Genomic DNA, 23,665 nt, shown 5'->3' on the forward strand with positions numbered 1-23,665 from the left:
CTCTAGCATAATACGATCCTAGAATTATTCTGCATACTTCAAAATAACATCTTAGCAAGTTATATCTTATTCAATACTTCTTGGGAAAACAAACTTAAAGACACATACATTAAATAGAGACAGCTGGAGTTCAAGGAGAGTTATATGAGACAACAAAATTATTTGTTCTTTTGAAACTAAGATAAAAGGTCGTCTTTTTAGTGACACTTTTTCTCACACTGTGAATTGCACTTACTACTTCTAAACTTGTGCAGCTACTCTCACTTATCAGGAACTACTAATGGAGAAAAACATAATTCTCTGTGTACACATTTGTTGTTGTTGCTTTTGTGTGTATGTGTGCGTATGTGTAATACTCATACCACAGCACTTCAGTGCCAGCATGTAGAAATCTTTGCAATCCATTTTAAAGGAAGTCTTGAGAAATGGTGTTGCTGGTAACAAAGGTACATGCTAATATAAAGTATGTATTGATGAGATGCTAAATCATATGGCCATTCTGTAAGAATGTTCCTGCGTGTAATTGAATGGATTATTGAAAAAGATTCTAATCTTTCAGAAATTAACAACTCAGCTGGTTAATTGTGAAGTGACATTCTGTACTCCATGCTTCAATAGCTTACTTTAAAAGATCAGGTGACCTTTATTAGATAGATTACTTAAGAAGCCTGCTTAATTCACTCCTGGAATAAATAGCGCAGCAAAAAAAAAAAAGTTCCTGTGTTTTAAATCATGCATTCCGTTGTAAGATTATTGTTTTTTTCTTTTTGGAAATGTGGAAATATTTAATTCAGGATTATTAACAGTGATTTCACTTCCTCTCATATATTAGAAATTACCGTTGTTCTTACTAATTAGACATCCTTGACAGAAAGAAACAGAGAATCTTCAAATGGAGTGTAACATAAATTAATTCAAACTAATGATAGCAAATGCTTGACTTCAACGTGTAGATTTTTCTCATATCTCCTTAGTTGTACTGTAATGATGCATTTATCAGGTATTGCAAAGTTCAGGATCAGCTTGACATGACAATTTAAGTTACATAACATACAGATGATACTGGTGATCATTTCTAACTTGTAAAGCACAGTTAGTTCCATGTACATTTCAGAATTTTTGTGGTAATTAATTATTATAATAATTGGAAGGAGTTTAATAATGAATCTCAAAAAAAAGTTTTCCCTTTGCTTACCTGGTTCTTCTGACAGGTACTGCATTGTCAGTTCTCTCTTCTTTTTCTGTTGTAATTGTATACACAATTGTTTCACGTGTATATTATTTACAAACATATTACACTTTTATATGCTGTGTTCCCACTTTCAGTAAATATCCACAAACTATAACATATGTATTAAAATTTAAGTAAAGGGAAAGGATTATTTTGTCATTATTTTGTCTACTTTCTTTTCAGTTTGGGGGTACAGGATTGCAGAGGAAATACCTTTTGATTTACATACACAATGCAGGATCAAAGGAGAGATTCCCTGTATCCTGACTGAATGAGCTTTTGCTCACAACACATTGTTGGAACAAACAAAATCTTGTTTCTTCTTTTCAGCAGCTGGACAACATTAAGCTGATCTTAGCAAGGTACTCTTAAAATTTACAATGCTATATGGTGACACAAAGCAACAATTCAAAATATTATACTAGCCTTGATATATGTTGCCCAGGGCAGTAACTTATTACTGTTATCCACTGGCAAAACATTCTACATGGTATATAAATAAAGACAACACACTCCTGATTATCCTCTACTTTGGTGTATCGGCAAGAATGTACTGAAGCAAGTCCTTATGACTGTTTATTGATTCAGTACATTAAACTAAATACATTTTTCTCTGCTTAGAGAACCATTCAAATGCTTTGCACAATATAATATTGTTTGAAAGGTAAGGCAACACAGTGAGAAGTACTAGGAATGGTTATTGTTCCTCCCTGGCCCAGAAAAAAAGAAATCAACCCTATGAAATCATGACTTCATTACTTCTCCTTTTTCCTTTTTTTTTTTTTTCCCCTTTTTTTGTAGAATCTACTGGGCAAGATGAAGCTCTGGATATTTATTCTATATTCGGTTATGGTTGCATCTGATCCTTTCCAGTCACAGCCTTCTTTTCCTTCGGTCCGAGGATCTTGTCAGAGCTTGTGTTCCTGTGAAGAAAAGGATGATACTATGATTATAAACTGTGAAGAAAGAGGCATCAAGATGGTATCAGAAATAAATGTCCCACCATCACGGCCTTTCCATCTTAATCTGTTAAACAACGGCCTGACTACGTTACACGTGAATGATTTTGCTGGCCTTGTTAATGCTATCTCTCTACATCTTGGTTTTAATAATATTGCAGATATTGAGCCTGGGGCCTTCAATGGTCTCAGCCTTCTTAAGCAACTTCATATCAATCACAATTTTTTAGAAACACTTAAAGAAGATACGTTTAATGGATTGGAAAATTTGGAGTTTCTTCAAGCAGACAACAACTTCATCACAGTGATTGAAGCAAGTGCCTTTAGCAAGCTCAACAGGCTTAAAGTGCTTATTCTGAATGATAATGCCATTGAGTATCTTCCTCCTAACATATTTCGTTTTGTGCCATTGACCCATTTAGATCTACGTGGAAATCAGTTACAAACACTGCCTTATGTTGGCTTTTTGGAACATATTGGTAGAATACTAGACCTTCAGTTGGAAGACAATAAATGGGCTTGTAACTGTGATTTGCTGCAGCTGAAGATATGGCTAGAAAACATGCCTCCTCAGTCAATAACAGGTGATGTGGTATGCAACAGTCCTTCAATTATCAAAGGCAGCATCTTAAGCCGGTTGAAAAAAGAATCACTTTGTCCCACTCATCCTGTCAATGAACTTGAAGATCCTTCAGGGTCACTGCCCTTGGTTGTAACCACCTCTGTCAGTGATAGTCACCTATCAACTAAGGTGATTCCTATCCTGAAAGCTCCTACTAAAGAACCAAGTTTAGTGCTTCATACTTCAAAGCCTACTACTCAGTTTCCAGGAATCTATTGTCCCATTCCCTGTCACTGCACTAGCCATATACTCTCAGGAGTTCTCATGCACTGCCAGGAGCGAAATATTGAAAGCTTATCTGATTTAGGACCCCCTCCTCCAAATCCTAAAAAGCTTATTCTAGCTGGAAACATTATTCAGACGTTACTGAAATCAGATCTTGTGGACTATGCCAGCCTGGAAATGCTTCACCTGGGGAACAATCGCATTGAAATCCTTGAGGAAGGATCCTTTATGAATCTGACTAGACTGCAGAAATTATATCTCAATGGCAATCATCTTACAAAGCTAAGTCAGAATCTCTTCCTTGGCCTTCAGCACCTTGAATACTTATATCTTGAATATAATGCCATCAAAGAAGTTTTGCCAGGGACGTTTAATACAATGCCAAAACTTAAGGTCCTCTACCTAAATAACAACCTTCTGCAGGCTTTGCCACCCCATATCTTTTCAGGTGTTCCGCTCGCCAGATTAAATCTGAAAACAAACCAATTTGCTCATTTACCTGTGAGCAATGTCTTAGATGAACTGGATATGCTGGTGCAAATTGAACTTGAAGACAATCCCTGGGATTGTACCTGTGATTCAGTTGGGCTTCAAAAATGGATACAAAAACTGAGTAAGAATACAATGATGGGTGATATATTTTGTAAATCTCCAGGACACCTAGCAAAAAAAGAGCTGAAATCCCTAAACAGTGAAGTCTTGTGTCCAGGTTTAATAAACAGCCCTGCTCTACCAACTCACGCCAGTTTTGTAGTTGTGACAACTTCTTCTACTACTACCAACACTGCAGACACCATCCTACGGTCCCTTACAGATGCTGTCCCACTTTCTGTTTTAATATTAGGACTTTTAATTGTGTTTATAACTGTTGTATTTTGTGCAGCAGGAATAGTTGTTCTTGTTCTGCATCGACGACGAAGATGTAAAAAGAAACAAGCAGATGAACAAATGAGGGATAGTAGTCCAGTTCACCTTCAGTACAGCATGTATGGGCATAAGACAACACACCACACAACGGAGCGCCCAGCTGCAACCCTCTATGAGCAACGTATGGTTACTCCCATGGTTCAGGTCTATCGCAGTCCATCCTTCAGCCCAAAGCACACTGAGCAACAGGAGGAGGGAGATGTGAAGGAAGCTAATGATTCCAAACATCTTCGCCGAAGTCTCCTGGAAAAGGAGAACAGTTCACCTCTTACAGGTTCAAATGTCAAATATAAGGCTACAGATCAATCTGCTGAATTTCTGTCTTTTCAGGATGCCAGCTGCTTGTATAGAAACATTCTTGAAAAAGAGAGAGAACTGCAGCAACTAGGGATCACAGAGTACCTAAGAAAAAATATTGTCCAGCTCCAGCCTGACATGGAAGTTCATTATCCTGGAACACATGAGGAGCTCAAGTTAATGGAAACACTCATGTACTCCAGGCCGAGAAAGGTTTTTCTAGAACAAACTAAAAATGAGTATTTTGAACTCAAAGCTAATTTACACGCTGAGCCTGACTACCTGGAAGTTCTGGAGCAGCAAACATAAAGTGATAATACACTGGGCTGGTGCCGAATTTCTGTAATTCTATTTTAAGTTGGAATCATTGTAAATAAAAGTGCCTTATAATAACATGTCAACAGTCAGAACTTAAGCACAGCAGTAATCCTAGCAAAAAAAACTCAGGGATCACTGTGGGAAGCCATGGAGTTGTGTGCAGGCAATATATCTCACCCAAGCATGAACTTTGTGTGATTGAACTGTGGGAGGAAGATTGCTTATTGCAATAGTCCTCAACATTTTAAAAAGGTGTGTATGGCACTCTCCGTTCTGTACCCAACCTATGGAAAAATATTTGTTACCTTCACTCTTTTTTTTTCCCCCTCGGTTTAATTAGATTCCTTTAAAAAAATCAACAAAAACCAACAAACCAAACCAACAAACACCTGTGTTTGTAGTTAATATGATTAGAGTGTATTGGTTAGGTTAGTACATGCACTGCATACATGGCAACTACACCTAACATACCCTTATAATAAATACAAAAGGAGCTGAAATGTTGTCATACTAAATGCCAGTTAAAAAAAAAAAAAAAAAACACAAAAAGAAAAGTTTTTTGTGTATGCGCCCAGAGCCTGCATATATTTAAGTATTTTAGGTGGAACTTCATCATATGCATTCTGTATCAGTATGTGGAAGGGAAAATATGTAATTATGTTTACCTAACACCTTTAACAAAGGAAAAAGGAAGTTTTTTGCTACTTTCCCTATCTGATAGCTTTACCTAAGTTTGGACAATCTTTTCTTGAGCTGCTGCTATAAAATATTGTGCATCACTGGTGTTTCAACTCATAATCCTGGGCAATTTGAAAGGCTACTGAGAATCAACTGTAAATATGTTACTGTGTTTAATAAGTTTGATTTTTTTTTATATATCTATATATATATAAAATAACTTCTGTGCTGGCTTTAACTATTCATGGAGGAAATAAGTTTACTGTGGCTAGGAACTTCTAAGTGCAAATACAGGTTTTTTCCCACCTTACCCAAAAGCAACTACCAGTCAACTGCAACAACACACACACACGAGGAAGAATCATAGTATTTAGCTATTTGTACAAAAATATGTTATATTTTCTGAAATTAGAAGAAAATAAAGTGTTGTGGGAAAAACAGTTTAAAAAAAGTATAACACTGCAGGTTTATTTTTGCAATGAATTCTTGCTAGATTTATATTTACTATTTATTCTGTATAATTTTGTATTTTTTTTCAACTCACAAAAGAAGAAAAAGCTTGTTCCTGACTGCCTTTCAAGCAAATCAAGGAACTACTGTCTATCAATGAAAAAGAAATAAAAAGGTTTTTTAATGTCTGTTTTCTTAAAAGTCACTTTTTAAAGAAGGCAGCACCTTCTGCATGCACAAGTTTAGAACTGTTTGGGAATGAAATACAATGCTTCTCACTCTTGTGATGTGGACAGAAGCATCTTGTCCAGAGTGCAGTGAAGGCATTCAATTACTGTGCATGATTGATATGGTGACAAAACACAAGTTCTGACCTGCGTTTATCTTCCTTTAAGCAAATCTTTTGTAAACTGACTATGCATGATCTTTTTTTTTTGTTTTTGTAATTTCTATTTGTAGAGTGAAAGATTAGTTTAATTACTACATGTCTACATATGTATGCTAAACTTATCATTGAAGTCTTGATAAACTCAGAGTAAAAAGATATATTCTTTAGTTCATCTTACTGTTGATGTCTTACCTGTTTGTATATACAAATGTGAGTTCATATTCTTCATACGTAAGTTTCTGACAGAAAATATTCCTATGCTATATACAAAAGTCAGATTCTCAGTTCTTTCAAATTTGCATAGAGATAACAAGTTTGATGGTGCTATATTAATTTCTGTAATTAGAGGATCTGACCACATGTTGTCTCTGTTAACAAATCAACTTCCTTGTTAATATTTTAGAAATGTCATCAATTTACTATGGAAGTCAAGCTTGTTAACTTCCAAAAATCAAAATGTCATTTATTAGAGAATAAGCATTATTTCCTCTTTCTATGAATGAGAATAATTTAGTTCAGAAAACCTGTGTATTTAGGAGGATTAGGAAGAGTAAATCTGGTGACAATGTATTTGTTTCATCGCTGTTTTTATTCTGGACGAGTAAAGATAATGCTAAGTATTGATGATCTGAGGGCTGGAGCACCTCTGCTATGAAGACAGGCTGAGAGAGTTGGGGCTGTTCAGCCTGGAGAAGAGAAGGCTCCGGGGTGATCTTATAGCAGCTTTCCAGTACTTAAAGGGGGCCTACAGGAAAGCTGGAGAGGGACTTTTTACACAGGTATGTAGTCATAAGACAAGGAGCAATGGCTTTAAACTGAAAGAGTGTAGATTTAGATTAGATCTAAGGAAGAAATTCTTCACTCTGAGCATGGTGAGGCACTGGAACAGGTTGCCCAGAGAAGCTGTAAATGTCCCGTCCCCGGAAGTGTTGAAGGCCAGGTTGGATGAGGCTTTGGGCATCCTGGTCTAGTGGAAGGTGTCCCTGCCCATGGCAGAGGGATTGGAACTAGATGATCTTTGAGGTCCCTTCCAACCCCAACCATTCCATGATTCTATGATTACTTATGCAGGTAATGATGAGGCAAAAGGGAAAATGAAGCTACATTAACTTTACATTAACTTAGATATGTAGTGTTGTTTTAGCTGTCTGCTTATTCAAGACATGTGAATGGGCTTCATGGACATGTCTAGAATCTATGGAAACACATGCCTTGATCTGGAGCCCAGGTGGGATGGCTTAGAACATCATAATGACACTAGATGTCTCCATTTAAACAATTTAGTTTCACAAAGAAAAAAAAAATCTAAGTAACTTTATTATTTGAAATAATTAAAGTCCCATTAAAAATTTAATTCAGTCAATGGAAGTGACACCAGAAAGCTTTGAATATTGAGTCAGACCCACTAATATTCTTCTTTTTCAAGTTCTCAGAGATGTCAAATTAGTGTACAAAAAACAAAACAAAACGAAAACCAAACCAAAAATGTAAGTGGTACTTGATAAGAGTTTAGTATTTCAATGTCTTTCATTTCAGTACTTATTTCCATTAATAAAAAATGCTTATAAAAATAATACCCTGCAATTGGCAAGATGCAGGGAAGTGATGATTCAGGCCCTCAGGCTTAGATATAAAAGAAATAGCTTCAGACTAAAGACAATTGCCACATGCACAGATGTCACTTTGCTTAGCTGCTGACAGTTACTTGGCAGAATGTTGAGGACAACTGTGTGGCAAAATATTCTTCATTGCAGTCGCAAAGCATCAGGAAGAAGAGTGAGCTAAATTAATGTCAAAGCAACTCAGTTACATAGCTGTATCAGAGCATCACTCAGCAGAACTAAAGAGAGCTTTAGCTTTTAGCTTTCCCTCTGCAGGGAGATTCACATCATTCATTATACAAGGGCAACTGTACTCTGTGACTGCGTAACACTAAAAATGGTTTTACAGTATCCAGGAATCACTAGAATGTGGCAGGTCATCCACTTTCCTATCATCTGTCCCTACTCTACTGCCATGTAGTGAAACTTTGTATGATGAATAGAGAAGAGTCTACCTACAGTCTTACCTCTTAATGACATTCTCAGATAGCGATTTTCCAGCTATGAGGAAACTTTATATTGCCATAACAAAAAGGGACAAGAATTTGGCCTTGTATGATTATTCTTCACCTGTAGAATATCAATATCTACTGATAAAAATAAAGTAATAAAGTAACGAAGGTATCACATACAAAGAAAGAAGGATGCGAAATCTACTTCTAAATGTTCCTTGGAACATTTTCATTATAACAATTAGAAATCCGTCCTTAATATTACTGTTGTTTGAGGAAAGCTGGGAAGGACATGCAGAAATTCTTTTGCTAAAACTATATTCTCATATTTATTTATTTTTTTCCAGTGACAGGCACAGTTAAGTTTAATACATTTCACTTAGCTAGAATAATGGAGGTTGGAAGGCAAAGCATGTTTGACAGTCTGCAACAAAGTGGATCCATTTTTCTCCTGTCAGAACAATAGTTTAATTGAGTGTGAGAACAGTGCTTCGTCAAGCACCCTGGTGTACATGGCAGCTATGTTATTGTTGTTAGAGTACTTCAAGGTAACTAACACTACCATTTTTCCTCTCACATTTGAGTGAAGAAACAACACTATAGACCTGTTCCCTAAATAAACAGATATTAAAACAATCTATTGCACTTTTTTTTTATTTTAAACTGGTTTTAATATTTTCAACTTTATAAAAGCCAAATGTATTTCTCTTTCTTTTTCTTCCTGCCACAGGTATTTTTCACATAGACTTTTACTACTGATACTTGAACATACTACTGGCAGTGATGTCTTTCCAATCTTCTGAACAGAAAAAACCCAAACTCCCCCCTCCAAAAACCCCTTCCAACAAAACCTGCAAATTTATACATAAATTACGGTATTTGCCTGTTCAGAAATGGTCAGATATTTTTACTCATTCTTCTCCATTAGAATGACAGATCAATGTTTCTGTAACTAAATTCTAGACTGAAAATGAGTTCATATTTTTTGTCAGTGATGTGTCAAAGCTACCAGAATCGAATTCAAATTTTTTTCACCTGCAGTTGTTGTTTCTCTGACTGGAATCTGAGGATCAGGTTTTGCCCCCTCTTTGCATGACAAAAAAATCCCCAGTATGACCCCAAATAAAGGATGCTTGAAACGTGCCACTCACCTACCTACATAGAGATTACTAATTGTATAGTATGCTAAACTGAAAAGATAAGTTTGACTGGGATGGAAAACCTTATAAAGATCCATTTCTAGTGTGTTAATAAAGGGTATTTACCACGGATAAAACATTATTTCACAGGATAAAGTAATAGTGCAAGAGCAAAATGGAGACTGAATCTCAAAATCATCATCAGAAGGGATTCTGGATTATCATTCTGAGAATGCCATTGTCTACAGAAATATACTTTCTCAGCCACACCAGCACAATCAAAAGGTTTCATCCAGATGCACTGAAATCATCATGAGGGGGAAAAAAAACCCCAACAAGAAACACTTGTCTTAATTCAAAAGATCAACTGAGAAACTTTATGAAGACTGGCACATATCTCTTCTCTTGTGCTCCCCATCACAGAATACATTCATTTCCATTAAAGAATTCCCTGCTCAGTCATAGACAGCCCTCTGACAGTCCAATCTACTGTTGCAATTGAAACCTACTCCTTGGAGAGGTTTTGCAGTGTATGCATTGCATTCAGCAGTCAGTTCCTCTGGGACTTGATGTTTGGTGCACCCTGTTGGATTTGAGATAGGGAAGATGGATATATTACTGATCTTGTATCATAAGTCAAAAGATCTGTCTCATTTTGATTTTCTGCAGTTTATGATATTTTTTACGTTGTTTGAGAAGTTGATATCAAATCCTTTTGTTCCTTGAAACAGAATTGAACTGTAGCTGGAACCAATATGGGAAAGTTAATCATTATACTAAAAAGATATAGCATGGCATTTTCTTTCCTGCACATCTCCTAAAAGTCAATTTTGGCTTTTTGACACAACAGACCAAATTCGTCAGAGCCACAGTCTAATGGAAAGCAGCTAACCTCAAGAAAGAGAGTAAAATGCCAGATGCCGTTCAGCTCTATGAAAGCAATATGCAATGAAGAATTTTTTTTTTTATTCAGCTTCACCAAGGTGGAGTACAACTACATGTGCACAACACATTTCATAAAACAGTTACCGAAGTTTTGTGTTTTAAGACATTAACTGAAATATTCACATTATGTTCCTCTTTTTACTACTGGAAGGACTGCTTCTACTCCTACTATTCTTCTATTACTTTTAGTTGATACAATGTAATGATGGAATACAGAAAAGAAAAAAAAACCAATTTGGTTTCATATTCAAGGAGAAGTGTTATTTATTGTAATTTCAGCTGTTTGTCTTTGTAGATTAATTTATCCAGATGATTTCATTTTGAGATAAATTGTTTTACAAGTTAAGAATTTTTTAAATTCTTGCAAGTTGTAATTAATTACCAAATAAACTACAGTAGAGGAGATAATTAATTGTTCAAACAGAAAGAAGTCTGAAACCTTTTATATATGCAGAAATTCTATGGAATGTTAGCATAAACTTGCACTTTAAAATAAACTATAAAATTTATTTTCTTATCTCATAGAAGTTAGTATTATCTCTGGTTTTAAATTAAAAAGACATCTAAGCATTTTTGCATTTTTTAAAACTCAAAGCCAACATAACACTTCCATAATGTTATCTATTTGAATTAAATACATATTAAATAGTTTCATACTAAGATGTATTAAAAAAATAATACTGTCAAATATAATCTGGTACTCCCCTCATCTTTCCCTGCTCAAACTATGTAGTGTGCTGTGCAAAAAAACGTACATCTCCTGGGCAAGAAGACAAAAAAAGAACATGAATTCTTTTGAATCTTTGTTATATGCACTTTTTGGGGAGTGGCACACTATGGATTCCCATTCCTGTAGTGCAACATGTCCACACAGTTCATATGAAATGTAACTATGTAAGACGTTCAGACTTTAAACAATTAAATGCTTAACAGAAGAGTTTGGCCTAACTCGTAGTCTATGCAATCATGCTCTTTTGTAAATGGAAGGTTTTTTTAAAGAACTTTGTGTTGCAACTACACTTTTTTAAAAGAACTTGTGTGTCAAATATGCTTTGAATATATCTGCTAGATCAGACCCCAAAGATTCTCTCAAATCTTTGTGAAACTTGCTAAGAAGCAAGATTTCAGGCTGCCAATTCTGGGCTAGTTTATGAGCATCCAGATACCTTGGATCTTTGGGTACTTGGAGGACAGTGAAAAACCTCTAAGGTCATGTGTTATAGAGGAAGAGTTTTTGAGCAACGGTTAAAGATTTATATCGCTCTTTTCATCTAGCCCGAGGTGTTCAATATTCTGTAGCATTGTAACATATGAATTAAGGATCAATGTAAAACAGTAATAAATCAGAAGTGTAGCATATAGATGCCACTGTTCACAAAAGGTAAATGATTTCATGAGATATCATGAAATGAAGATTAAGATATGAAGATTTTAACTGCCTCGTGTGTTGCGTGTGTCTTTAAGTAATATACCACTGCAGGAGAGATGGGGAGGAGGTGGTGTTGCTGTCTATTGTCCACTCATGCATTCAGATTTCCTGAAGGGAAATGTTGTGCTGAAGATAGCTATCTTCATGCTGCCATACATGATATTATGAAGGCTGAATCATGTTCTATAGATTCTAAAGTAATTGTTTATTATAGGCTGAAACCTATCACTGCTCTAAGCATTGAAGTGCCATCTAAAGTCAAATGGAATTCTCGAAGGATCAGATTCTGTGATTATTTTTATTCATAAAAAAAAGACCACAGAATAAACACAAGGTTGGGTTTTTTTTCCCTATATAAAACAATCTTGAAAGAAAATTATGCCTTCTGAATTTTTGATTCATGTCCTGATCCAAGAGCCATTAAACCTAAGGAATGATGTCTTTTGGATCTGTAGTTATGCATCATCATCATAGAAGTCTACGGTTTTGTATGTGCAGATTTGTATAGTGTGCAAAAACTTAGGGGTGTTGTTGCACCAAGTCTTTTGCCAGTCAGCATGAGTTGGAAGTAGACAAGACCAGTGACTGTTCTGAACTGTAAGTTTCAATGACATGTTAACTTCACAAAAATTATTCTAAAGATTCCCATGACACTGTTTCCTGAAAAAGTAAAAGGTATGTGCCTGTTTTTCCCCCCTCATTTTTTCTAACAAATAAGTAAGTAAAAAAGATCAAAACATAGATTATAAAAGTCAATATCAATACTAAATACCTAAAAGATACTTGGATAATACTAAGATCTTCTTCACTGGGAGGTGTCATGCAGCACTGAACTACATTACCAAAAGTATCCATGGAATCTTAGTCCCCAGGAGATTCTCAGGACCTTGCTACACAAAGTCACAGCTGGTCTGGAGGAAACAATAGTACTGCTCGAAAAAGGAGGTTGGACTAGATAGCCTCCAGAGGTCCCTTCCAGGCAAAATATCTGTGATTCTAATACGATTCTGCAAAAAGATTTTTGAGGGCAAAGTAGAAAAGGCTTTCTATTCTATACATAGGCTTCCCAAATATGAAAATAACACGAAAATGTTCAGAGAATGGACGGAATGCAGCCCTGAGGAGAAGCACTTGGGGGTGTTGGTTGATGAGAAGCTCAACATGAGCCAGTAACATGCGCCTGCAGCCAAGAAAGCTAACTATATCCTGGGCTGCATTCAAAGAAGTGTTTAAGGGTAGGTTGGGTGAGGCTTTGAGCAACCTGATCTAGTGGAAAGTGTCCCTGTCCATGGCAGGAGGGCTGCAACTAGATGATGTTTAAGGTCCCTTCCAGCCCAAACCATTCTATGCTTCTGCGAAAAAGGCAATACTCACCAAACGCTGCCATGAAATAAAAACTTTTCAACTAACCTCTGTAAGACACAGAGAAACAGTAATATTGATGTGGGATCAAATCAAACAGTACTTCTCTGATGGTAGTCAGAATTCATGTGAACTCTGGTTACCTAAGTTTATTGGTAAAAGTTCTTTTTTTTTTTTTTAATGACAGGTGATTTCAAATTTCTAGATAAAATGCTGAAGCTATCTGAAACTCTTGAAGAGTGATCTATTTCTGTACTAGTTGAGTCAATGTAACTTGTTTTCTTGATATACTGGTGTTGTAATTCTTCACACATTTCAATGGCAATGACAGTCTTACTTTTTCAAAGGATCTTCCAGGCTTTAATAGTTCTTACTTTATATATTCTATTTGTCAGAAGGCCAAATTATTATGTAGTATATGATTAATGCGCATTTTAAGTTGCAATATTTTTTACATAAAATGCTACTTTGAATCTTTCAAATTATTAAGCAGCAATTGGAACAAAGTACTTCTCTAAATGTAACCGATTTAGTCAAATCAGAATCTATTTGATATAAATAGATTTGATTGTTAGAAATCATACGATGTTTGCTTAGCTCTACAACCAGGGATTTAGGGGTCCGTTTTTTAAATTTGCTTATGATGCTCCTGGCAACAGTAACCTCATGGAGAACTTTTGATACTTCTAAAAAAAAGTACCTAGTATAGTTAAGTAGCATTTAGTATCACCATACCTAACAAATTATCCTAATTATATTGGCATTAGATGCACACTCAGCTTTTATTGTTTCCTCAACTTAATTTGACACCTGGGATCAGATTTGCAACTGTATCAATGGAATTTTTAAACAATATGAAATTGCTAGGCTTTCACGGTTGATGTAAGCATGCTTCTTTCCAATAAACACATAATCACAGAAGTGTATATTGATAATTGATTACACATTGATTATCATCACATCAGTTAATTGTGTTGGTTATTGTGGTTATCACCATCTTCTTTTGGGTCATGAACCACTGCAGGTAACACTGAAAATGTCACTTTCTTTTCCCCATCAAAAATCCAAGAATGACAGCTTTTTAAGAAAGATGAATATTACAAAACATATGAATTCATAGAATCATAGAATGATTAGGGTTGGAAGGGACCTCAAAGATCATTCAGTTCCAACCCCCCTGCCATGGGCAGGGAAACCCTCCACTACACCAGGTTGTTCAAAGCCTCATCCGACCTGGCTTTGAACACTTCCAGGGATGGGGCATCTACAACTTCTCTGGGCAACCTGTTCCAGTGCCTCACCACCCTCACAGTGAAGAATTTTCTTTATATGTGATGCAAATATTCAACAGGACTACTTAAAAGGATTTATTTATCCACATATATTTTCTCAAACAGAAATCTCTTTGCATTTAGTTGGACTTGGATTATCTCAGAAAATAAATCATGCCTCTTTTCTTCAACTTTCAAATCCTATGTTTTCTTAGAGTGTGTTATTAAGGAAAAGAAGGCATGGACAATATTAATGCTGAGTAGTAGAAAGAATATCAAACCTCTCCTTGGTCTAAGTGCAGTGCGTCATGATAGTATTAATTAGTAAACAGTCTTCTCATAGTTCTTGGACAGTATGTTGTCTGTTACCTGAAGAAACCAGATTCTTCCATACAGATCAAGAGCAAAAATGCATGCAAAGTTATTTTCCTTTTTCTTATATTCTTGTCTAGGTGTGTACTTTAGTCATTCTTAGAGACTGAATACTGAATGGATCTTTGATTTGACCTGCGATGGCTGTTAGTAATTTCATAATATATACTTGTGCAGGATCACTGTGGAAACCAATTTTCTCAGACATAACTATAACTAGAAGTAGTTTGCTGTAGTTTCTTTTTTTTATGGAATCTTTTTTTTAACAGAAATTCCTAATAATTTCCATTCTTATGATAGTTCTGCATGACATTAATCTTGCAAATTAAACCTCAAAAAGGTAGTGTAAACCTGGATGTGTTTCTATCAGAGCAATTATTTGGCCACCTGAGGAGGAGGTGAAAGATTCAAATGATTAAAATAATCACAGAGAATCATCCATAAAAAATTAATAAAACATTTTCTACTTTGAGCTTAAATACAGACCTAAGTTTTCAATTTTTTTTCAGAAATAGACACAAAAAATGTTCCCTACTCCTAAATGTAAAAGTAGAAAATTAGACACTAGTCATGTAATACTTTGACATTAACATTAATAAAAAATGTAGTTGCTTTCTACCTCATAAGACAATGCACTTCCACAATAATTGGAAAATTTCCTTCCCACATAAAAAGTTTTTCATACAAGAAATGTCTATACAGACTATGCGAAGTTACTGATTTAATGCACAGTGTTTGTTACTCACCACTGGGTAATTATGCAATCTCTATCCTGAATTTTTAAAATAAAACAGATGGCTAAGGTACTGAAAAACTTACTAGTGTATAACTCATTATTTGATTTCTTTTCTCTTTTGAGGTAAAAACATCACAATTCAAACAAGTAAAGCAATATTTATATGAGGTTGGGCTGTGGGGTGGGGGTAAAAGGAATTACAGCTCAAGCTGGCTGGGAATTTTCCATCAAAGTACAGCTTGATGGGAAAAATGTGTTTTCAAAACCCCCAGTATTTCACACAGGAAGACTTCTTTTGCCAAAAATAGCACCTAATTTTTTCAGTTGAACACAGTTGTCACTAATTATATATTTGAGATTTTCGGACTGTTTTGACATTACTCATCTCTAATCTTTCATAAACCCTATGGAAATTGTAAAAGGTCAATCTATGATTTTATTTTACTTTTTTCATTGAAAGATTTATTAATTGATCAACATCTTCCATTATATCTTTACAATTTTCCATTGAGCTGGATCGATGGAAGTTCTGGTCACACAAAAATAATAGGAGTGCGGGAAACACAGACTGCAAGATGGCAAAGTATTATGGCAGTTCTGATCTGAGTTTCAGTGGCTTTAACAGCCAAAATTTGATCAAGTAAAATGAAATAGAATGTTCCACTTTAGGAATTATATCCTTCTAAATTTTAACTTTTTTTTTTTAAAAGTTGAACGTATTTATGAACAATTTTTAATAAATATTTTGCTGTTGGAATTTCTGTTTTGATACAAGTTTAAAGTTGAAGTTCGAACTTTCCTATTTAACTAACTGTGTGTGAAACTCAACAAATCATTTAGGTAGTATACTAAGATTACTAGTTCTCATGAACTTAATATAAGAATATAAATTGCTAGGTTTAGTTGCCAGACTCTTAAAATGCACACCTGACTAGGATCCTCATACCAACTGACTGCCAGGCCCATGATCACCTGCAGTGACTGTTCTTGCATGAGTAGCAAGTGATTATTCCAACCTACTAAAGGAGATCATGAAGGAGATGATTTGCAGCATGTACTTAATGGTGACATGACAGATGAAAGAGCTAGGCCACTGATTCCTGTAGCCTTGAACAGCTTCTAGCAGTGGATCAAAATCTTTCACTGCAATTCCCTTCTGGCTAGTTTAGAGACAATTTCATGGGCATAAGAAGAAGCGAGATGGTAACTACTGATAGATGTCTGATTTTTTTTTTTAATTAAGAAAATATAAAGTAAACTTCTGTGTAAGAGCTTGTCCTTTTTCTTCAGTTTTTGCTGGGTTTGGATTAGTTTGCTTTTTTCTTCTTTTTAAAACATCTAAGTCATAAAAACTATGTAATTTTCCTTGATATGAAGGAGGGATAAGTATCATGACAATTCAATGATTTAGCTGTAATTTGTTATTGGCTTTTGTACAAAGACAGTGATTTTAGTTCTTTTCTGTTCAACTTGCATATTCAACCACAGAAACTTCATTACAGTGGAAACACTGTGTCACCAGTATACTGTCAATAGTTCAATTATCAAGGGATTTAAAATCACGTAAAAACGGGTGTTCAAGAGGGTATTTCAAAAATTTGAGAGGAAGTAGTTTAATAACCTGAAGAAACATTTTCTACTTCAGTACTTGTCTCTTGTAGAAGACACTAGTACTTTCTACATCACTTAGAAAAAAAGTGGAGAATTACAGATTAAAAACACTGAACTAAACAGTAACATTTTGATCATCTATTTTTTTAACACCAACTGCTGTGGAGCATAAAAGAGTAAGTTGTATTAACTAATTTGTATTAATATTATGCAATTGTTTCTTCATTTCCATTTGAACATCATCCTCTGACCAAGTCTTCAGCTTTACCTGTGAGACTAAAGAGAATTCTATTTCCTGCTACCACCAACAAAATAGGAAAAAAATCTGAGGGGAAATAAAAAAGCTGCTCTGCTAGCGTCTTTCTACTGCAGATGTATGTGTGCATCTGTAACTATTTCTTTATCTATTAATCTATATTTAACTGTGGGTGTAGTGATGGATCAGTTTTTGTACTCCAGCATCTGTTACATGTGTTTGTCAATCATTCCTACTAAACATGCATCATGGTTTAGCCCAGTCAGCAGCTAAGCTACCACACTACTCGCTCGCTCCTCCCGCTTGGTGAGGTGGGGAGGAGAAAAGGGTAACAATAGGCCTGAGGGTCGAGATAAGAAGAAGTAGGGATCACTCAGCAGCCATGGCCCCCGGTGATACAGACTCGACTTGGGGACAAATCAGTTTAATTAGTTATCAGTTATTCAGAGAGGATAATGAGAAACAAAAAACAGATCTTAAAAACATCTTTCTCCCCTACTCTCTTCTTCCCAGCACTACCTCCTTCCCCCTCTGGCAGCACAGGAGCACGGGGAATGGGGACTGTGGATCAGTTCATCACATGATATTTCTGCCTCTTCTTCCTTCTTTAAAGGCAGAGGACTCCTTACACCCTTCTGTTCCAATGTGGGGCCCTTCCTCACAGAAGAGAGTCCTCCAAGAACTTCTGCAATGTGAGTCCTTCCCACGGGATGCAATCCTTACCCATCAAATTGCTCCAACACAGGCTTCTTAGGGCACAGCCACCTGCTCCCGTGTGGAGGTCCTGCTCACAGACTACAGATGCATCTCGGCTTCACTGTTGGTCTCCAGCGGAGTGAGGTCCTTTCCCACAAGAGAGATTCCTTTACAAACTCCTTCAGGAGCAGACACCTCTGCTCCAGCATGGGGTCCTCTCCCAGAGGCTGCAGGTGGATCTCTGCTTGATCGTATCTCTCATGGCTGCAGGGGAGCCACTGCCACCTACCACGGACTGCGGGGGAATCCCAGCTCCAGCACAGCTCCTCCCACTCCATCTTCACTGACCTGGTGTCTGCATAGCTGTTTCTCTCAGTCCTCAGTCCTCTCTCTGCTGCAGCTGCTCTGGGCCTGACCTGGCTGACAAACCCCAACAGTCCCGGCATGATGAACTCCGCCCAGTAGATTCCCCAGGAGGGAGTGAGATGCTTCGGAGTTCTCCAAGCTGCGCCACCATGGCCATGTCCAGTCGAGCGGCAGCAGCTCAGCATGAGCAGTCGCCCACCCACAGTGGAGCAGCCTCCTGCCTCCCCGGCTCTTCACTGCAGGTCCCCTCTGGCTCAGGTTCTTTTGTCCGCTTCTTAAATATGGCATTCGCAGAGGCACCAATTAATTCAGTGGTGGCCAGAGGCAGGTCCAACCTGGCCAGAGACTGGTCCAACTGGTTTTGGAGCCAGGGAAGCTTCTTGTATCTGCTTACAGGGGCTATCTCTGCAGCCCCTTCCCCACTACCAAAACCCCACTATATAAACCCAGCACACATGCTTCGGAATACACGAGTTGTCTGGCCCATCAACAGGTTAAGCTTCAAATTCAGGAAATTTGATAAACAAGTCCAGCTTTCATAACAAGTTTGGATTGTTTATTTAAAAGAAACATGTGTGACAGTTATCAAATATTTTCTTCACGACTGGTAGTGCATGATAGGTGTATCACCAAAGATGAAATACCAGCACTACCTAAAATTATTACAGTCTGTTGGACCCTCCCTAGATCCAGAGAGCTATGACCCCTCCAAATAACGATGCTATGACCCCTCCAAATAATGATGCTAGGACCCCTACTTGCTTTGATCATAAACTTGTGTTATTAGTGAGGAATTTCTCTATTAGATAATTTAGACTTTTGGATAGCTAAAACATTAGCTTGAATAACAATAAATTCTGAGCTCCATGCTTATTATGTGTTCTCTTTTGTCTATAACAAAATTTGAGAAGACACTGAGAAATCTTTCTGGTGAAGTAAACAGACAGATAGGCATCGACAGAATTAAGTAATACATATAATGCAGAAAGAAGAAGTAAGGTTTAAGCACCAAGATAGCATTTAGGCAGATTGGCTTTTATTTTGTACCTTAACCAATCTTTCATCAGCAAAACTGAATGACAGTTGAAAATGTTAGAATCGGCTCCATCATCTTCATTCAAAGAGCACGATTTACAGATTTAATCTTTCTGCATGAACATTAGGCCACAAGGCATACAGGGGTTTGGGGTTTTTTTACATATTGATTTATTTTTATTTATTGTTTCATTGATTAAAAAATACCAGTTTGATACAGTGATATTTTTTTGAACTAGTGTTTAATGGTTTTCATTTTTTTCCAGAGCAAGAATTCTTTTGCCTTTATACATTCTGCTTTTTAAGTTATCAAGATGATTTTTAAGAAATAAAAACTCTATATTTTCCCATAGTTTATACCCCTCATCTACATTTGCTCCTAGAACTTCATTTTCCAAGCAATGGCAAGACTGTTCTTTGTGTTACTCAAATGAAGAGCTACTTCTATTCATACAGGCAGTGCAGTGCCTTGCATATATTGAGTTATAGTGGAAACGGAGGTAATCCTTCTAAAAGAAGGCTGTGCAAGGGTTAAACCACAAGAAAGAAAAAATACATAGGACTCTGTTCTGGAAATTTAATCTTCTAAACAGGATAAGTTTTATCAAAAATTGAAAAATTACAGCACTAATGAGAAACGATTGAACCTCATTATCTATGAATAGGACTTATAATACTATTATTTTTTACTTCCATGCGATCATTTTCTTAGACATTAAATCCTTCTTCTGTGCCCTCTTAAATGTCTGTAAAGCACCCAGAAATCTATGAATGCTCTGTAGTTAGTATAGGATATTAGATATTAGTGCATAGTGGTATATACTAGTATATATGCCCTATACTGATCCAGAAAATTCATAGGGCATAGAATTTGAGCAAGTGCAGGACTAGGGCCTGCAATTTTAATATATTAGAGGAAGTTATTAAAGGTTTGCTATTCCTAAATTAGAATTATTGAGAGTTTAAGTAGTAAATTTTGTAAATTTCATGATTATTAATATTTTACTGTAGCACTATTCATATTCTTTTTCATTTGTACTAGTAAAGATGTTGTAGTGACTGGATATCCCTCTAATAAATTAATATTTTATCAAAGATTGCCTTTATATAAAATAGATTTTTTAATATATAAGTCCTTTATTTTCCTTCACCTTTATGTAGTGATGGTGTTCACATGAATGTGGGAGAGAGAAGAAAAAATATTGTCTTTGGTGTTTGTTCCTCTTCACTTGCAGAGCTGAATAGGAAAAAAAAAGGGGCAATAAACTTACATCGGATTCTTCCTTATTTTCCAAGACCCTTTTATAAAGCTAACCTAAATGACCAAAGCTGTAAAAGTTCAACCCTTTTTCTAAATGTCTCCAGAGATATTTTCTTGCAGCTTACGCCAAATAGAAAGAAAAAAAAAAAAAAAAAAAGAAAAACGGCTTTTTAACTGTCAGTCTTGTTAGCTTACTGTGGGATCTGACAGACAAATGACATTTTCTATGGTTTATGGAAAAGATCCCATTATAAGGCTTGAATTCAGAGTTCTAATAACAAGAATTTAACTCACTCTCCCAGAACTGTGTCAGCTGTGCGGTATCAATGAACAAACTGTAGTTTCATGGTCTTCAGTAATGATAAGGTCATTATATTACATAAAGGTACATTTGCAGACTGAAAAGTAAACTAAACAGCTTAACTCTAGGATGTGATTTCTTATTTATTTCAGTCAAAATTCAGCAGTTCTCAAACTTCACTCTTCCATTGCTTAAAATCTGTATATTTGTATTTGCCCTGGCACATAACATACTATTTGTGTAACTAGTCTTTTGCACTATGACAGAATCCAGATCCTTCAGCAATGAATCACAGGCATTTTTCATTTAAGCTATAGCAAAGCTTAAGGTAGGACTAATCAGCTGTACAGTGTTGAATTATTTATTTGATTGTGATCAGATTTAATCTGTAATAGCAAATGAGAACATGTATTTGCTGTTAATTTACTTATTCAAAGGAAAAACGACTAAGAGTTTGAAAGAAATAAAAGATTATGGATGGACAAAGATTACGGTCTAAAATATATATGCATGCATATATAGACGTTCAAAAGCATGTATGCATGCATATAGATTATATATAAATAAAAAATCACTAGAAACCCTTGGTAATGTATTAGGGTTTTTTTTTTTGTTGAGTCAGAACAATAGAATATCCAAATATCAGAATAAGAAAATTATTGGATAACAATTTTGCAAAAATTGACAATTTCATAGTGCTTCATGAACTGACCGTGATTAAAGAAGTTTACTTTTGCAAAGCAAACAGATGTGCAACAAAAAGTAATACTTCCTGTGTATTCAAAACCAGAAAGGCCTCAGCTAAATTCATATTGTCAGGTTTGTGCACCATGCTTCAAGAATGATTTAGAACAGCTGGAGAAAGACCAGAGGACATCAAAAAGAGGATTAATGTCTAGAAAATACAATAGTAAGACTGTTTATCCTTATGAAGAGAAAACCATGGAAGAAGCAAGGTGACATGCCTTTTAATACCTAAAAGTATGATGTAAAGAGGAAACAAATAATTTCTAAGATACAAAAATAATAATGGTCTTAAAATTTAATGGGGAGAAATTAGGTTAGGTGTAGCTAAAAAAACATCATGCAACTTTATAACAAAGGTAGCAGAGCAATTAAATACGCTGTCTGAGAGGCTGTTTAATCTCTGTTACGAGGTTCTTTAAATGAAGCTGGACAAGCATCTGCCAAGAATATTGTGGCAGAATATTGTGTATTAATTTGCCAACAATTAATGCATTCTTGGAGCAGGGGCTTCACTTCAGCTCTAGGATTCTAAGATCAATGATGAGATTTTTTTTTTACGTAGCTAATAATTGTAATCATTACTGCATTTCAAGATATGCAGAACCAGGAAAAAAAGAAGAGTATTTTTTTTTCTTACAGTTACTGTGACTCAATATATTTATATAATATAATTTAAATTATGAAGTCTGGACAGGGAGACAATATCATAGGTCAAGTACTATATATGCATAGTATGTTATTACTGCTATTACAGGAGGAGACAATTCATGCCTTTCTCGTGGGACAAGACTTTTAATCCATAACTCAGGACACTGTTGACTCTTTGAATCACTTCCAAAAGCAAGAGAGAAAATTAATTAACACGTATATTGTACTCCATTTAATGTTATGTTGTTATGGAGTTGTTGAACTAGTGTTGTTCATAGTGTTCAGCACTAGCTGTTTTTTTAAGCCTCAGAGTGTCCCCTGACAGATGAGAAGTCAGAGCTAGAACTGGTACTGCACAGAATATATTTGCTAGTACTATATTTACTGTCTCTTCTTTAATTAAAAACATCTGTTTCAGAAGTTCTGTCTTTTTATATATACTGACATTCCCTTTATCTACCACCGCTCAGAGGAGCACTGATTTCTTATCAGATCAGGCATCATGTTAATTTGTGCTTCATGAAGAATTCATTGAAATAATCTATTCTAGAAATGGAAATATCAAGGGTAACTCTGAAAAGGTCTAAATCCATAAAAAAGTAACTGAAATGACTTTGTTTGAGGTCATTGTGGGTGGTGGGAATTATCTTTCGAGTATGTAAAGTTTTTTTACTTCAGTCATCATCATTCCCTAATTGCTTTGAAAACATTTTAGAAACCACAACTGTCAAGTTCAAATAGTTCTTCTATACTCATTTTGCAGACACTGAGTTTATAGTATTTGTGGTATTTCAATTTAATCATTAGATACTTGTGCCGCTATATTAAGAGTTTTTCCTCAAAAGCTGTATTTTTGTAAATGGTTTGGTTTTCTATTAAGTATAAATATAAAGCAGTGGTTTATCACCATTAAGGATGCTAGACTTTGTGTCATTAAGATAATCTTATTCTTTGAAAGAAAACATATTAAGTGATGGATGTTAAAGGTTATGCATTCAGTTTAGAAGAAATTTTTTGATAATCAGCACTATTTTGTCCCAAAAGGAAAACTCTCATAGAGAGTGTATTTATTGGAATGGAAATACAAAGCTTTGATGTAAGTCTCTTCAGAAAGTGAAAAAGAGGCTAAACCAGACACGATGGTTTGTACAGACTACATTTTTCCAAATCTTTTTGACACGCTGTCCAGAAGAATCAACCAGAAAACCAAGGGGATTGAGAGGAGACTTCCTAAGTGATTTTAAAAAGTAATACAGTTTCTTAATTCATCAACTGTTATTAAATTAGTGTGCTCCCTCAACTGTCACCTCAGGTTTCATTCAAACACAATTCTACAGTAATA

The 23,665-nt window shown here is 35.7% G+C and overlaps 1 protein-coding gene across 1 annotated transcript; it reads left to right on the plus strand.

Moving 5' to 3' along the window:
• The first annotated feature begins 2,047 nt into the window (after positions 1 to 2,047).
• On the plus strand, positions 2,048 to 4,570 carry SLITRK6 (SLIT and NTRK like family member 6). The gene has a single exon (XM_009990883.2). The coding sequence runs from the start codon at positions 2,048 to 2,050 to the stop codon at positions 4,568 to 4,570; it is 2,523 nt and encodes an 840-aa protein (XP_009989185.2).
• Positions 4,571 to 23,665: the final 19,095 nt, after the last annotated feature.

This window comes from Tauraco erythrolophus, chromosome 1, assembly GCF_009769465.1.
Source record: "Tauraco erythrolophus isolate bTauEry1 chromosome 1, bTauEry1.pri, whole genome shotgun sequence".
NCBI lineage: Eukaryota > Metazoa > Chordata > Aves > Musophagiformes > Musophagidae > Tauraco > Tauraco erythrolophus.

Coding starts and splice junctions, on each gene's coding strand:
- SLITRK6 (XM_009990883.2), top strand. CDS start 2,048: ATGAAGCTCTGGATATTTATTCTATATTCGGTTATGGTTGCATCTGAT.